The following is a 15,143-nucleotide window of genomic DNA, read 5'->3' on the forward strand; positions in this document are numbered from 1 at the left end:
TAATAACAATATTATCTTCTTATACTTAGTTTTAGTAACATTATATATTTTACCTTCAAATATATTATCGAAAATTAACATTAGTATGTTCCTTATACACGTGAGCCGACGCGTTTCTTATCTGACGCAAAATTCTCATGAGGGCAAAAATGCGTCTCCGTTTGGCTTCAATATGACATTTGGCTAGCCATTCTAACCGTTTAACCGACCGACCGGAAATAGCTCCTTCCCAGATGAATTTGGAGAGGGGAGTAGAAACCGAGTATCTTTTATTGAAGCGTCTATTATGTTACATATGCTTTAACTACTCCCTTCTTACTCCAACTCGTTTTTTTCGTCAAGATAGAATTGGAGTAAAATGACGTCATAGGGCTACACTTTTTAACCTGCTCAAAAAACCGAGAACAGGCGGAAAAAAACCACGTACTGTTTCAAGAAAGTGTTCCTTGACTCTCGAGCATTGAATAGTTGATTTTATAAAATGTCTTTACGCTTGCCCAACTTGTTGAAATGTTGCCCTGTACTGGAATAGTTCAGCCAATGCCTAAGAATGAGTTCATAAACTCTTTAGTGGGAGAGAAAACGGATCCACAGCTGAAGCGGGGAGGCAACATTTCAACAAGATGGCCAAGGTGAGCTACCCTCTTTTACCCGTACTACTGGAATAGTTCAGCCAATGCCTAAGAATGAGTTCATAAACTCTTTAGTGGGAAAGAAAACGGATCCACAGCTGAAGCGGGGAGGCAACATTTCAACAAGATGGCCAAGGTTATTTTATAAAAAGAACTATTGGGAATAGTAGTGCGCTCGACACGACGTTTTTATGCGCGAGGAACCTTCGGTTTCATATCATTTTTCTACTACGTAGCCTTGTGTATGCCTATTTCAATTACTACTGCGTAAGACTTTTTCCTGGGTGTTAAATCAAAGATAATATAACTACGTACCCTAGATTCGAAATCAAGCTCCTTGAACGTAAACGCAGGCTCTTACTGAGTTCCCGGCGGAAGTCGGGAAAAACTGCCTCCATAGAGCCGCTGCTGGCAGGGCTACCGACATCTAGTTAAAAAGTTTAAGTGAAAATTGCGCCGTGGTTTTTGACTTGCGGTTTTCAAGATACCAGATATTTTTGCGTTATATTGTTTTAAAACAATAATGGATCATTCCTGTAGCTCTAAAAATGTTTCAAAACGAAAGAAAACTAAAGGTGAGTAATATAATCTTGGGTTATCTTTTGAAATTCCTTATTTCTCACCCTGCTATGGAGCCCTATTTTTCCAACTTCCGGCGCGAACTCAGTAAAAGCCTCACGAGAAAACGCGCTATCGAGAAACGCCGTGATTTCGAATCTAGGGTACGTAGTTATATTATCCCAAATGTAAAGAAATGTATTACGGACAATTAGCCAATGATACGCTTCGCATTTTCTGACGTCATGGGTGCAGATAAGAATTTTAGAAGTCTAGAAATTCGCCAAAAAACTCGATTTCCACCATTTTTACCGATTTTGATGAAATTTTCTGTACTTGCTATAAAAATTTTGCTCTTTCTAATGAATCATTAATTACCCATAGCTAAAATTTCGTGTAACCAACACTTTAATTCAATTGTATAGTATATAGTTCTCGCCGCTAACAACGGACGGCGCCACCGACAAATGATAGTGTTCTCAATTTTGAAAAATTTGTTTCGCGGAAGGCAGATTGAAATTGTCATTCTAACGGTACTATTCCCAATTCAATGCTCTCAAGACCGGAGTAGCTGCATACAAATTGTGGTTCTAAAAGCTTGGAGTAGAGAAGCTAAAAGTAATAGCGTTTTCCATTTGATTGCTCAAGATTCGCTCTGAATCTGTCTCTGACGTCATAGATCTTGCCCCAATCGACTAGAGTAAAACCGCAAATGGAACATTCCATGAACATATTCCCGCGCTTTGTTTTTCGTCTGCTAGTAATTTGCCAAAAATCTAAAAGGAACACGCGAAAATTTGCTCCGATCTCGAACTCGATCCGTTCAAGGAGGATAGGAAGGGAGGCGAAGTAGGAGGGATGAACGCGCCTGCATCCTTGTAAGAAGTTTAGCGCGAGCTCGGCGGGAAAATTTCGGAAAAATGGCGGCAAGATTGCGGCCACTACGCTACGTGTTGCCGCCATTTTTCCGAAATTTTCCCGCCAAGCTCGCGCTAAACTTCTTACAAGGATGCTGGCGCTTTCATCCCTCCTACTTCGCTTCCCTTCCTATCCTCCTTGATCCGTTGATCTGTCGATGTCGAAATCGGCAGATCGGTTTTGAGCGATCTCGGAGCACCCGAGAGCGGGAAATGGAACACGTAAAACTTGATCGGAGTAGATCCGAGCACGCTAATGAAACATAAAATGTTGATCAGAGCGATCTAGAGTGCTCGAGAGCAGACAAATGGAAAACGCTATAATATTCCCAACTCAAGCTGCCTGCATTAATTTCGCGAATCACGACTATCGTTTCGCCATCGCCACCCTTCAGTCGCTCAGCTTCTTCACATCCAAGAAACCCCTTGAAGAAACACACTTGAAATAAACACATTTCCAGATGGCATCCGGTTCGAGCAGGTAATTGTAAAACACATAACTAAAATATAATATTAAAATACCTAGAATTATTTCTAATTCTAACTAAAAATAAAGCCAATACTGTAAATTTCAATTTAAGCCTTAGTCAGAAGATTTAAGTAATCAAGGGTTTTATTACATCGTGGGGTCCGACATTCGTACAAATCCCATGCACTCTAGAAAACATTATTTTAGAAATTTTGAAATCAACTTGAAAATCCAGAAATCAGCCAAAAATACCAGAAATCAAATGTAAAATCCTGCTCTTATATCTCAATCAGTTTTTGATTTCTGAAATCACTTACACAAAATCCACAAATGTCGCACCCCTCTAATTATTATTTGTGTTATACAAAGAAAATGAAAAAAAATGAAAGAGTTTAAAAGTCAAGCATGTTTATTAAGGGCGAGAGTGGCTAGAGTATTCTGCCAGTTCCATCCTGAAGCGGCGTTAATAGAAGATTATCGTGCTGGTGATATGATATGTCCAGAATGTGGACTAGTAGTTGGGGACAGGTATTTACACTGGATATAATGCAAATATGTATCCACCAAAAAGTGTTAAAGTTTAATGATTTCTATATACCCACCGCTAATAATATAGGTTCTTTGAACAATCACAGAGTTAATATATACTTTTCAAACTTGTATTTTAAGTGTAGTCCATTAATTTTAAAAATGAAATAGGTGGATACATATGTGCGCAATACATGGATCATAATAGCCAATGTAAGCAAGAAAAACTTTAAAATTCTTCTCTTTTATTCCCAAGAGTTGTAGATGTGGGCTCCGAATGGAGAACGTTTAACAATGAGAAATCAAATTCAGATCCTTCTCGTGTTGGAGCAGTTGAAGTATTGCTCTCTGTTTTAAGCTTACTAGCCATCATTACTGAATGTATTGATAGTGTTCTGTTTTCTAGAATCCTCTATTGAATGGTGGAGATTTATCTACAGTTATTGGTAAAGGGACTGGAAATGCTAGTTTTGACGAAGGTGGTGCAGCAAAATATCAAAACAGGAAATCTGTATGATATTTGTTATTGCTCAGACTACCACAACCTATTAATTACAATCTGTTTAATAGATTAGTAGTTCCGACAGAGCTCTGCTTAATGCATTTAAAGAAATCAGCAATATGGCTGACAGAATAAATTTACCAAAAACCATTATGGTAATTATGGGTGCTGCTTATGAATGCGAATAGCAAAAATATACTCTTATTTTATTAGGACAGAGCAAATGGCCTTTTTAAACAAGTACATGATGGCAAAACTTTAAAAGGAAGAAGCAATGATGCCATTGCATCAGCTTGTTTATATATCGCTTGCAGACAAGAAGGTGTCCCTCGAACCTTTAAAGAAATTTGTGCAGTTTCCAAAGTTTCGAAGAAAGAAATTGGCCGTTGTTTCAAATTAATATTAAAAGCTTTGGAAACAAGTGTCGATTTAATAACCACAGGAGACTTCATGGTAAAAAGGTCTCGACTTACTTTACCTTTTACGGAAATTTGAAATGGTGTTCTTTCTTATTCCAGTCTCGATTTTGTTCTAATCTTGGTCTGCCATCAGTGGTACAGAGAGCAGCCACCCACATCGCTCGTAGAGCCGTTGAACTTGATATTGTTCCTGGGTAAAGGAACAAATTAAAAAGTTTTATCAATTTAATTCTATTGTATTTACTTTACAGGAGGAGTCCAATCTCTGTGGCAGCTGCGGCGATATATATGGCATCTCAAGCTTCTGAAGACAAGAAAACGCAAAAAGATATTGGTGACATAGCTGGTGTAGCTGATGTGACCATTCGACAGTCATACAAACTCATGTACCCCAGAGCTGCGGAATTATTTCCAGAGGAATTCAAATTTTTCACTCCAATTGAACAACTTCCCCAAGCCTAAGCAATGAATGATCAGACTGAGAGGCTCAACTGATACGCGTTGTGAAAGGAATTTTTGAAGCAGTTGTGATGGGCATATCAGAGGCTACAAATTCTTTTTCTCAATTCATACAGTAAATTATATACAAGGCCTTCAAGGTTTTTATACCATATTAACTTAGTATTTTGTATAAAGATGATTTTTTTTTCATTTTAAAATTTTATCCACACAAACCAAATAAATGCTATTTATAAGAAAATTTTTATTTTAATCAAGATTTATGTCCATTTCATCTTCATCAAAATCAATATCTGATAAGTCATTCAATTCAGTTTCCTCAACATTTTCTTCGCCTTGTTTTGGGCATTTTAACAACTCCGCTGAAACCAATACTAAATATCTCAAAAATGATACAAGCAAAATGAAGGCAAAGCAACATACCTTTCTTAATTATATGAAACGACTTAGTAACATCAGCTAAAAGTAGCTGTCTGCATTTTTCAAGAACTCCAGGACTTAACCAACCATCACGTTCGTGATAAGAGTTAATTCCGATGTCTGAGGAAATGAGATTTTTTACTGAATCGAGTTCAATATCACACAATTGATAAAACACTTGTTTGAATTTAGGTAAACATCCTTCTTTAAATTTGTATCTTAATTCCTAGTAAGAGTAAGAAATATTTCATTAAAAAAAAAAAATTGATTTTAGCATCTTACCAAATCTTCAGCTTTAGAAGTTAGAGCCCCATCATCTTCCATAGTTGTTTGAGCTAATTTTTGTTTGTCTATAACTCTTACAGTAGGTTTAGAATAGTTCATTTTGTTGATTAGCTTTATTTGGTTTCCACGTCTACCATCCAATAAAGTAGAACTCAACCCAGGCGGAACTAAAAAAAAAGAATATTTATTTCTATTAAGCAAATAAGATTTACTTCAAACATACTTTTTATTCGGATATCTAGCATCTGATAGATTTTAGCTTCGGGAATTTTCCTTGGATCATAACCAAACCGCACCCAAAGCCCTCTCCAGGGACCAGTCAAAAAATAGTACCCAAAAGCGGGTATTGTGAATTTAATTTGAGCTTTCTCTAAATTGGAGCAAATCGACAGTGCATTCGAAGACCATATCGGTCTTTCATCAAATGCCTAAGAAGTCCAAATATGTGCGAATTTGCATAAGCTTTCATCAATTGAAAAGTTATTATCAAACTAACATTTTGAAGTTTATCAACCAGCTCCTTTTTATGATTCATGACAGTTTTAAATATTTTTCCCAAAGAGGCTGCTGGTTTAACAGGTGTTGGATCATCGAAGTTTACGTAAATGCCAAAACCAGATCTTCTAGAACGAGCTTAAGAAAAAATCACTGAGTTACACGCTATTGATATGAGAATTTCAAAGATAAGTTTGCATACCTCTTCCTATAATATTTGCATTTTGATTTTTCTCCTCCAGGCTATTTGTGCCTTTCCTAAAATGGTAAGAAGCTGGATTTTCCATTCTTGAAAATAGAGGAGGTACAATTAATAAGGGACAAGGCTCTTCAAGCCAAGTTGATGGCAAGAGTCCAGTGGGTAAAAGAGAAGGTAAAATTGATTTATATTCAGTGTTTTTCTTTTCAATTGGAAGGTATTGATAGTCACATAACGCTATAAAAATAAATATTCTGGTTAGCAAACAAAAAGTATAATCAAAGTCAATAATTACACTTTTACATTTGAATTTGTAACTTTGATGAATGTTCCCAATAACTTTAATCCTAATGATTTTGTTGTTTTCCAAATCACTGTCAGTTCTTGGTGTTTTTCGTCTTTTATACACAACTTTTAAGAGGATATTTGTGGAATTGCAACGTTCACCATGAAGAGCCTTACAGTAAACATCTTCAGGTCGAAATTTAATATTTATCCTGGCATTGGGATCATTGTACGTCTTGCAATTTTTAAAATACAACATTAGAACTTTGAAGTACTTCTGTTAAGCCTCGGTCTAATCTCAACTTTAATTCCGGGTTTAAATTATGCATAGCTTATAATATTCCAAAGTGTCAACTGTCAATACCAGTACTTACATCATTTATAGTTATTGCTCCTCCAAGAGTCTCAAACATTTTATCTACATTTTTTACTATAGCCGGATATTCAATGCACACAAGTTGTTTAGAATTAATAGTTACATCCATAGTAATGGATTTTCACTGTGAAACCTAGGAGGATTCAAGTAAGCCTACTGGAGTGGTCGTCTCCCGTTTTAGGCGGGGCAGTAAAAAATTCACGGACATAACAAGTATCGCCATCTATTACACTTTTAATCGGCTTTTCGTCTGCTAGTTTTTCTATTCGCGTATTTCTAGTGATTCTAGTCCCGTGTTTTTAGTAGGAATAGACAATGAATTTTAATATTCGAAAACTAGCAGACGAATTTTTTTTAAACATGTAGAAAGGTGGCGCCAAACTCGTATGTCCGCGATTCTGGCTCGCGCTGCGTTACCATAGAGAGAGAGAGGGGAGCTCGTAGTGGTGGAATACACTTTTCTATTCCAGGGTAAAGAGTTTTCATATTCCTTGGTGAAACGGTCTGCCGTTACCGTACGCGGATTACGCACTCGGTTTCAACAAGGATAGTCTAAGAAATGGTTTCAACAAGGTTTCAATCTCACAGAATTGCGTCTCTACTTTTTTTTTGATACTTACAATGTGTACACATACTAAATCACAGGCCCGTCTTAAGACCTTTTGGGGCCCTGGGCTAAATTATTTCTTAAGACCTTTGCGATCCCCAACGGTCAACCTTTGTATGTCCGTTGTCTAAGCAAAATTTTATTTTCAAAAGTATAACATATATAGAATAAGAGCTTTACTGACAGTGACTCGCTGTTAGGTTTTAGAAATTGTAGGTACCATATGATACACGATGTTGCGATGAGTCAAATTACTTTAGACGTAACTAAAATATACATAATATTAAAATGAAAATAAATAACCAACTAAAACCTTATCCCTAGAGTAGAGGATGTATGGCTGGCCTTTCCGGGGCCCCAAAACTGGCTGGGGGCCCTGCGCTGTAGCCCTTTTAGCCCATGCGTTAAGACGGCGCTGCTAAAATACAGCTACTAAGAAGAGAGTCGGAGACTCTCTCAGAAACAGCTGACAGAGACAAGGTTAAAAGCGTGGGAGCGTACCCAGAAACCTGGACAACAGCTTCATATAGCACGAGCGAGAACAACCCTCGGGAAGGGCGGAAAAAGTCAACAGAGAGGGCAAGGTTGGGCCAAAAGACTCAGGCAGGCCAACCTCACGGAGAGCCCGACGAAAAATCGACCTACTGACCGCCGACCCCGGGCAGGAGAAGGCAAAGTGGGCCAGATCACCCTCTTCCCGGCACAGCAGGCAAGAAGGAGAGGGACGCAGTCCGAACCGATGCAACACCGCTGGAACAGGGAAGCGATCAAACCGAGCCAGAGAAAGGAGGCGTTCCAGGAACCTAGACCCAGTGACAATCCCAAACCTGGGGGCGGGCCGGAAAATCCTGCACGGAAAAGAGAAACCGGCCCATCTGTGCGTCTGCCCAATCACGCTGCCACAAACGGAGCAACGCCGAGAAGCATCGCTGACGGATAGTCAAAGTGTCTGGGGGCGGAATATACAGAGGAGCCGCTGTGTCATTAGAAGCAGCCCGAGCATGAGCATCCACCTGCTCATTATGGGTTACACCAACATGGGAAGGCGTCCACAATAAATGAAAACGGGCATTGGGAAAAGGAAATAGCTTCCCCAACATATTCTGGACCAAGGGATCCATAGAAGAGCCGTCCGCAAAGATAGATAAAGCTGAGTGGGAGTCCGAGCATATAATCGCAGTATAGATTTCATGAGCAACAAGCCATGACACCGCCATGTACAAGGCGCACAGCTCGGCTCGAGAGATAGCGAAGTGGGAGGGGCAACGATAACGACGGCTAACACCCAGACTCGGAATAACAAATGCGAATCCACCAAAATCGGAGGACGGGATGAGGGAGCCATCTGTATATACATGACACCACTCTAAAGGAAGAGAATCGAGATGACAGTAAAAGGCTGAAGCCAAAGAGTGGGAGGTATAATCTGCTTTTGGCCCTGGCAACCAACGTATATCGAGGACGAATGGAGACTGTGTACCCAGAGGCCAGGAGGAGCATAAAGACTGCGGGACAACGCTGTGGAACAGGTCCTCCAGGTCCCACCTTTGCGCCAGTACCCCGAATATGCATGTACGGCAAGGCTTGTTCGCGAAACCAGCTCTGAGTCAAATGGGAAGGCGGGGCCCGAAGACAATACAAGGCGTATTGCAAACACTGCGAATCCCGCCGAAGAGAAAGCGGAGGGATGTGCGATTCCACTTCCAAAGCCGACACTGCCGTCGACCGCGGGACACCTAAAATCAGATGCAACGCCGCATTTTGCAGAACGTCCGGACGCTGGAGAACAGAAGGCGCCGCTGTACGATAGACTACTGCAGCGTAATCAAGGAGGCTGCGAATCAACGCAGAATAGAGTAACCGCATGGTGACCTGATCAGGTCCCCAATGAGCCCCGACAATGGTGCGAAGAAGAGACAGGTGTCGAAAACAACGAGCCCTCAAGTCAAATATATAGGGGCGCCAAGTGAGATGACTGTCGAAAATGACACCCAAGTAGCGGCACTGAGGTCTAAATGGGAGAGCAACACCGGAAATACGCAAGGGACCTGCTTACTAGAAATATCGCGCTTCTTCGAGAAACACATACATACACATTTATCAGGTAACAGGACAAAGCCTAAGGCATGTAAAAACGAGACAGCACAATTCAGAGCTTCCTGCGTGTGTCTACGCAACATAGACAGAGAGAAACCAGTCAGGAACAAGACAATATCATCAGCATATATAGCAATCAAAGTACCATCAGGGAGGGCCTCAGGAAGGTCATCGAGTAGCAAGCTGAAGAGAAGAGGGCTAAGAACCACCGCCTGCGGAACACCCCGGGTGACGACAAAATCAGGAGACATAGTACCGGCCACCCGGACCCGAGACGACCGATCGGTCAGGTAGGAGACGAAAAAGCGAAGATAGTGATCGGAAAGTCTTAACATCGTAAGCTTGAGGAGAAGATGAGAATGCCGGACACTAACAAACGCGTCCTTGATGTCCAGGAAGACTGCCAAGAAAGCTCCCTTGAGAGAGACCGAGTGGCGAGCGGTGTGGAATAGATACATGAGATTGTAAGCTCCCCGACGGCCGCGATGGAAGCCCGATTGGGACGGCGTACGTTTATCAGTAGCTTCCAACCACTAATCCAGGCGAGCTTTAAGCAAATGTTCAAATAGTTTACCAAGAACAGAGAGTAAAGTTATCGGGCGATATGATGACGCCATTCCAGGATCCTTTCCTGGTTTTAGGAATGCCAACACCACTCCGGACTTCCAGCGGGAAGGCATATAGGCTGAACGCCAGCACAAATTATACAGAGACAGCAAGGCATCTTGAGCCCGCGGGGGGAGATTACGTAATAGTAACGCCATAACCATGTCCTCCCCCGGAGCAGTGTTCTTCAGCCGTTTGAGGGCATCAGAGAACTCCGACGGGGTAAACGGCCGTTCCGAACTGCCGTCCGGTCCGACAAAACCACAGGAGGAGGGCGGAGATCATCCGCCGAAGCTGTTCGTGCATAATGACCAGCCAGAGTCGAGGTGGCAGCCGCCGCAGAAACGACTCGAACGCCATCATGCACAAGCGGCGGGATGGGAGACTGAGGGACGGAAGCACCCTTGAACCAACGAACTCGACGCCAAAGGACTGGAAGGGGAGAAGTACTAGACATGGTGGAACAGAACGTGCGCCAGGAACGAGTACGAGCGTCTCGGACGAGACATTTAGCTCGGGCTGGCAAACGACGAGCAAGAAGGAGAGCCACATCACTATGAGAACGGTGGGTGAGGACCATAGATATAAGAAATGTATATAAAGGTCTAGATAAATTTCGGGGCGTCTAAGCCTAACATAAAATACGGAATTGACACCTAGCAGACACCAAGAGCGCGAGCTCTCTTAGCATTTTAGTACTAAGTGCTTGACCTTTCCGCAGGCCGTAGTCTTTAGACACAATCTGTTGGTGACTTTTAGTATAATGTTTACGCATGAGACAATGGCTCTCGCGACGATAGCACGAGCTTTCTTACCGATAGATAGCGCCTTATAAGGAGAGCCTGAAGAAATTACGCGTTTCTCCTAGCTGTCACCTCCGTATTAACTCCCTTTGAAAAATTTTATCTAGACCTTTATATTCGTTTCCTATATCTATGGCGAACACGGCCGGACGGAGAAGCACCCCCGCAACGGCGGACAGCTTGCTCTGCCATCCCAATGAGCGTACAGGTAAACCAATTCACCGCCTGATCGGGCTCCAGATTCAATATTGGAGACCAGTCCACTGCGTGACGGAGAGACCGATACTGGACACAATCGGCCCCAGAGAAGTCCCAGCGCAATGGCGTGGATAACTCAGGAGATGATATCTCACCCAAAGTAACAGAGATCGGGAAATGATCACTGCCAGAGGCCGGCAAGAGCTTCCAAGAAGCACGAGGGGCGAGATCGCTACTGACGAACGTTAGATCAATGGCAGAATCTCTCTGACCATGTTGACCGATACGGCTAAAGGACCCGTTGTTGAGGAGCACCATGGAGTTCTGGGCCAGATACCAATCAATCAGAATACGGCCCGCTAAATCATCTTGCGGATCTCCCCAAAAGGAGTTGTGAACGTTAAAATCACCCAAAACACAATACGTTCCAGTCAAGAAAGGAGTCAGTGCCGCATAGTCTGCGGCTGGAGCAGTACCATGAGGATTGTAACCATTAACAATGATACACCAGCCGAAAGAGAAATCGACTCGAACCGCAATCACCTCCAGATTCTGAAGAGGGGGGCTAGAGAAACGGTACTGCGGGAAATGATTATGAACAAGGAGAGCCACCCCGCCATGCGTACGCTGTGGGCGGTCTTGTCGATAGACTTGATACATGCCAAAACTCAAATTAGACCGAGACGCGCTGTGGAGATAAGTCTCTTGTAACCCCACGACAGTAGGCGAAACCTCCAAGACAAGGTTGGCCAGAGCACCGAAATGAGTACCGATTCCAGCCACATTCCATTGCAACACTAATAGTGGGGAACCGTCCATAATTAAACGTAAAGACCGTCAGCCGACCACCCGAGGTGGAGTCGATGGGAAACAAAACAGCATTAAGCTCAGTCCAAAGCAGCTTACCCCACGGAGAGGGGCGCAGATACTTATCCGCACACGCAGCGATGTGCATGGATTTATTTGAGGGAACACCCGACGACGGGTTCTCCATGAGAACAACGCCAAGGAATGATATAAGGGTCGACAAAAAGACCGGAGGGATTGAAGCAGCTCCAGACGGAGTCACTGGGGGGCCTGTGGAGATACTGAAGAGACGGAAGGGAGCACAGGTGTTCCAGAGACTTTTGGGAGAGCGGGATAGTTGTTGACCGTGAGGAAACTGCCGAGGCATAAAACACAAAAGCCCTAGCCCCGGGAAACGAAATCCGGCGTTCCGACTGTACCCGTTTAATTTCCATTTCTTTCCGGAATACCGGGCAGAACGGGATGTACTGGAATGGTGACCATTACAATGAAAACAATGCGATGCAGCCGTGCACCCAACAGACTCATGAGAATCTCCGCAACGGGAGCAACGACGTGACGAACGACATTTACGAACAGAGTGTCCAAATTGACGGCATTGCAGTGGACGTTCTTCGAAGGGAAGAACCGCAAAGCGCTGACTGAAGATATAGACGTAATCAGGAATGTTCGATTCTGAGTTTAACAGTTATATCCAGGGGCGGCTGAAGGGCCGGGCAACCCGGGCAACTGGGTACCAAAGAAATGCTGGATATGCGCGGAAATATACCGGTCCGTGAGCAGGGGCGGCGGAAGGGCCGGGCACGCCTTTTTGGTTTACCAAGAATTGGATTAGTTTATAAAAATTTTAATGAAAGCATAACATAAGTCGAAAAATCTTTAGCTAATTCCCAACGAAAATGTCCAACATTGTCGAGGAACGTTTTTTCTCTACTATTTACTTTAAATTATCCATAAAATAACAGTGGATAGTTCTGACGGATAAAGCATTTTCCTGGTATTTTCATTAGAAACCAGGGTATACATGTATAATATGAAGAAGAAAAAGTGATTGGGCGATACTACAAGAATAGAAGGAAGCCCAAAGGAATACAGTACTTCAATGTATGTTGTCGTTTATCCAGCTTTATGATAAATAAACTAGCAGGCCATCTTCGAAAATTCTATTTGTTTTTTAGGCTCTTATGAACCGGCATTCAATCTTCTAAAATGCATTTAAACCGTTTTCGATGGCTAGTTCCGAAGCAGTCTATCGTTACGATTTATTCTGTCGTGTGTCCGTGGTTACAGTTAGTCACTTCTATTTTACGAGCACGCGCAGAAAGCCATTTATTAGTTTTAGTTAAATAGTTTTAGTTAGATAGATATTAATTAGAGTCACGTTGAATTGAATTAAGATGTCCGAGATAGAGAAGCATTCTGGTTCTTTTTATAAAAAAAGGAAATTAAGAGAAGCCGTTGAAGCAGAAAAGCCAGAGACAGCTTTGAAAAAGTCCATAAGTGTAGGCCTTAAAAAAATTCCCGCAAAATAGTGGTTTAATTAAGATGTTAAAGCAATTAATGTAAGGAAAAAATAATTAAGTTTACTAAGGACAAACCGATAGTTAAAAATAAAAATAAACATAATTATTATCTTTAAATCACGGGTTCTTCGTAAACTTAATTCTTTTATTTCACATATATTAAAGTTCTAAAGTTTTGAAGTATTTTAATTCCGACAAAAGGCGATGCTCACCACGTCAGAGTAAAAGAGAAGGTCAGCTTAGAGCTGACCGAGATATTTCACGTGTGAAGTTTACGCGGTTTGGGAGGGACTTCAGGTGGTCCGGGAGAGAGTTCCAGTCCTTGATGGAGGAGGGAACAAATGCGTGCTTCCGAAGCTTAGTTTTCAGATAGGGGATAGCATAGGATTGGCCGGTTTTAAAACCACGGGGGGCACGCATCCACGATGATATTGTATGCGCGATTGGTGAAAGCGCCGCATTCGCTTTATGGATGATGGAGTTGATCGCCACAAGACGTTTGATGCGGCGACGCGACGCGAGAGTGGGCCAGTTAACATTCTTAAGTACTTTTGAGATACTGATGTCCCACGAGTACGCGACCGATGTGGCAAAACGGACGGCCTTTCGTTGAACCATTTCGAGTTTGTGGGTTTCCGTCGCGGTGTGTGGGGTTCACACATCTGAGCAGTACTCCAAAATCGCAGTGACGTAGGTTTTTATATGGCCGATGCTTTCGTGGGAAAGGAGCAGCCGTGGAGGGTTCGGCTGAGGAAGCCGAGAGCTCGGTGGGCCCTAGAGACAGTCATAGAAACGTGGACATCCCAGGAGAGCGTTGAAGTAAAAGTAACACCGAGATACTTGAAACCTTGAACGTGATCGATGGCCGTGCCTTCAACTTGGTACCCGAAGGAGGTGGGTTTAAACCCTGGGCGGTGAAGGCTTAGCACTTTGCAATTTTTGGTGTTTAGTTTCAGCTTCCAGTGGCAGCTCCAGAGCATGATTTGGTCGAGGTCCAGCTGCAGGGTTTCGTGATCGCCAGGACAGCAAATTGCTAGAGACAGGGTGACGTCGTTGGCGTAAATGGACAAACGAGAGAATACACCAGAGCCTACGTCATTGACAAGTACTGAGCCCTGTGGTACGCCTGAAGTGACGGCATACCAATCTGACTCGGCACCAGGAAGGACTACACGGAACTCACGCCCCTCCAGGTAGGAGGCTAGCCACCGTAGAGTGGGGCCGCGTACGCCGTAGTTATGTAGTTTCGAAAGAAGAAGCTGAAGAGGCACCGTGTCAAATGCCTTTCTGAAGTCTAGGAAGACCACATCAACTTGGGGGGCGGTCTCCAGACCGGTAGACCAAGCGTCCACGCAGGAGAGGAGATTGGTTTCGGTACTGTAACCACAGCGGAAGCCGTGCTGGGCTGGAGTAATGGCTTTATGGAGCTCCAAGTGGGTGGTGACGAAGGAGGTGACAACGTGCTCAGCAACCTTTAGGAGTTGGGCCAACCGGGAGATTTGTCTGTATTCCTCAGGATCATCTGGGGGCCCTCCCTTTGGAATCGGCGTCACGTTGGCTGGCTTCCAGTCCTGGTAGGAGTGTGGCTGTGGGGAGCGAGCAAGCAATCATGTCCGCCACCGGAGAGGCCAGCGGTCCCGCGCAACGTTTCAGGATTGCCGGGTGAAGTCCATCGGGCTCTGGCGCTTTATGGGGATTTAGCTGCTGAAGGAGCGTTACGATTCCCGTGCTTGAGATTGTGATATCTTCCACAGGGGGCAAACCGAGGGGGAGGAGGGGGACACTGAATCTGTATGAGATGTTGCGTGAAGGGTGTGACGTAAGACCGCATCAGAGAGGGTAGCCTTAAAAGTGTCCCACTTGTCACACATATCCTGGTTTGGGAGGCACAGTAACTGGAGTTCAGCGGAAATAGCTTCAGTATCCACTTTGCCGATCGCTAGGCAGGTGCGAGGGGG

General features: G+C 43.3%; 2 protein-coding genes across 3 annotated transcripts; one reads left to right on the forward strand and one right to left on the reverse strand.

Moving 5' to 3' along the window:
- The first annotated feature begins 2,338 nt into the window (after positions 1–2,338).
- On the forward strand, positions 2,339–4,719 carry TfIIB (transcription factor IIB). Its single transcript, XM_090155936.1, has 8 exons — positions 2,339–2,588; positions 2,994–3,104; positions 3,361–3,442; positions 3,511–3,615; positions 3,675–3,761; positions 3,820–4,059; positions 4,125–4,219; positions 4,277–4,719. Exons 1-8 carry the CDS (start codon positions 2,569–2,571, stop codon positions 4,485–4,487), a joined length of 951 nt encoding a protein of 316 aa, XP_090012062.1. The 5' UTR covers positions 2,339–2,568; the 3' UTR covers positions 4,488–4,719.
- l(2)37Cd (general transcription factor IIIC subunit l(2)37Cd) lies at positions 4,676–6,679 on the reverse strand. Of its 2 annotated transcripts, none has more exons than XM_090155935.1 (8): positions 6,543–6,679; positions 6,187–6,403; positions 5,887–6,120; positions 5,686–5,822; positions 5,413–5,617; positions 5,187–5,356; positions 4,908–5,130; positions 4,676–4,846 (listed from the first exon to the last, which is right to left on the reverse strand). In XM_090155935.1, exons 1-8 carry the CDS (start codon positions 6,651–6,653, stop codon positions 4,734–4,736), a joined length of 1,410 nt encoding a protein of 469 aa, XP_090012061.1. In that variant the 5' UTR covers positions 6,654–6,679; the 3' UTR covers positions 4,676–4,733. The 2 variants fall into 2 exon arrangements, 1 of the variants encoding a protein (XP_090012061.1); XR_016472843.1 differs by having other exon boundaries at positions 4,726–4,846; positions 4,908–5,024.
- Positions 6,680–15,143: the final 8,464 nt, after the last annotated feature.

The sequence above is a fragment of the Leiobunum rupestre genome, chromosome 8 (assembly GCF_980474605.1).
Source record: "Leiobunum rupestre chromosome 8, qqLeiRupe1.1.hap1, whole genome shotgun sequence".
Taxonomy (NCBI): domain Eukaryota; kingdom Metazoa; phylum Arthropoda; class Arachnida; order Opiliones; family Sclerosomatidae; genus Leiobunum; species Leiobunum rupestre.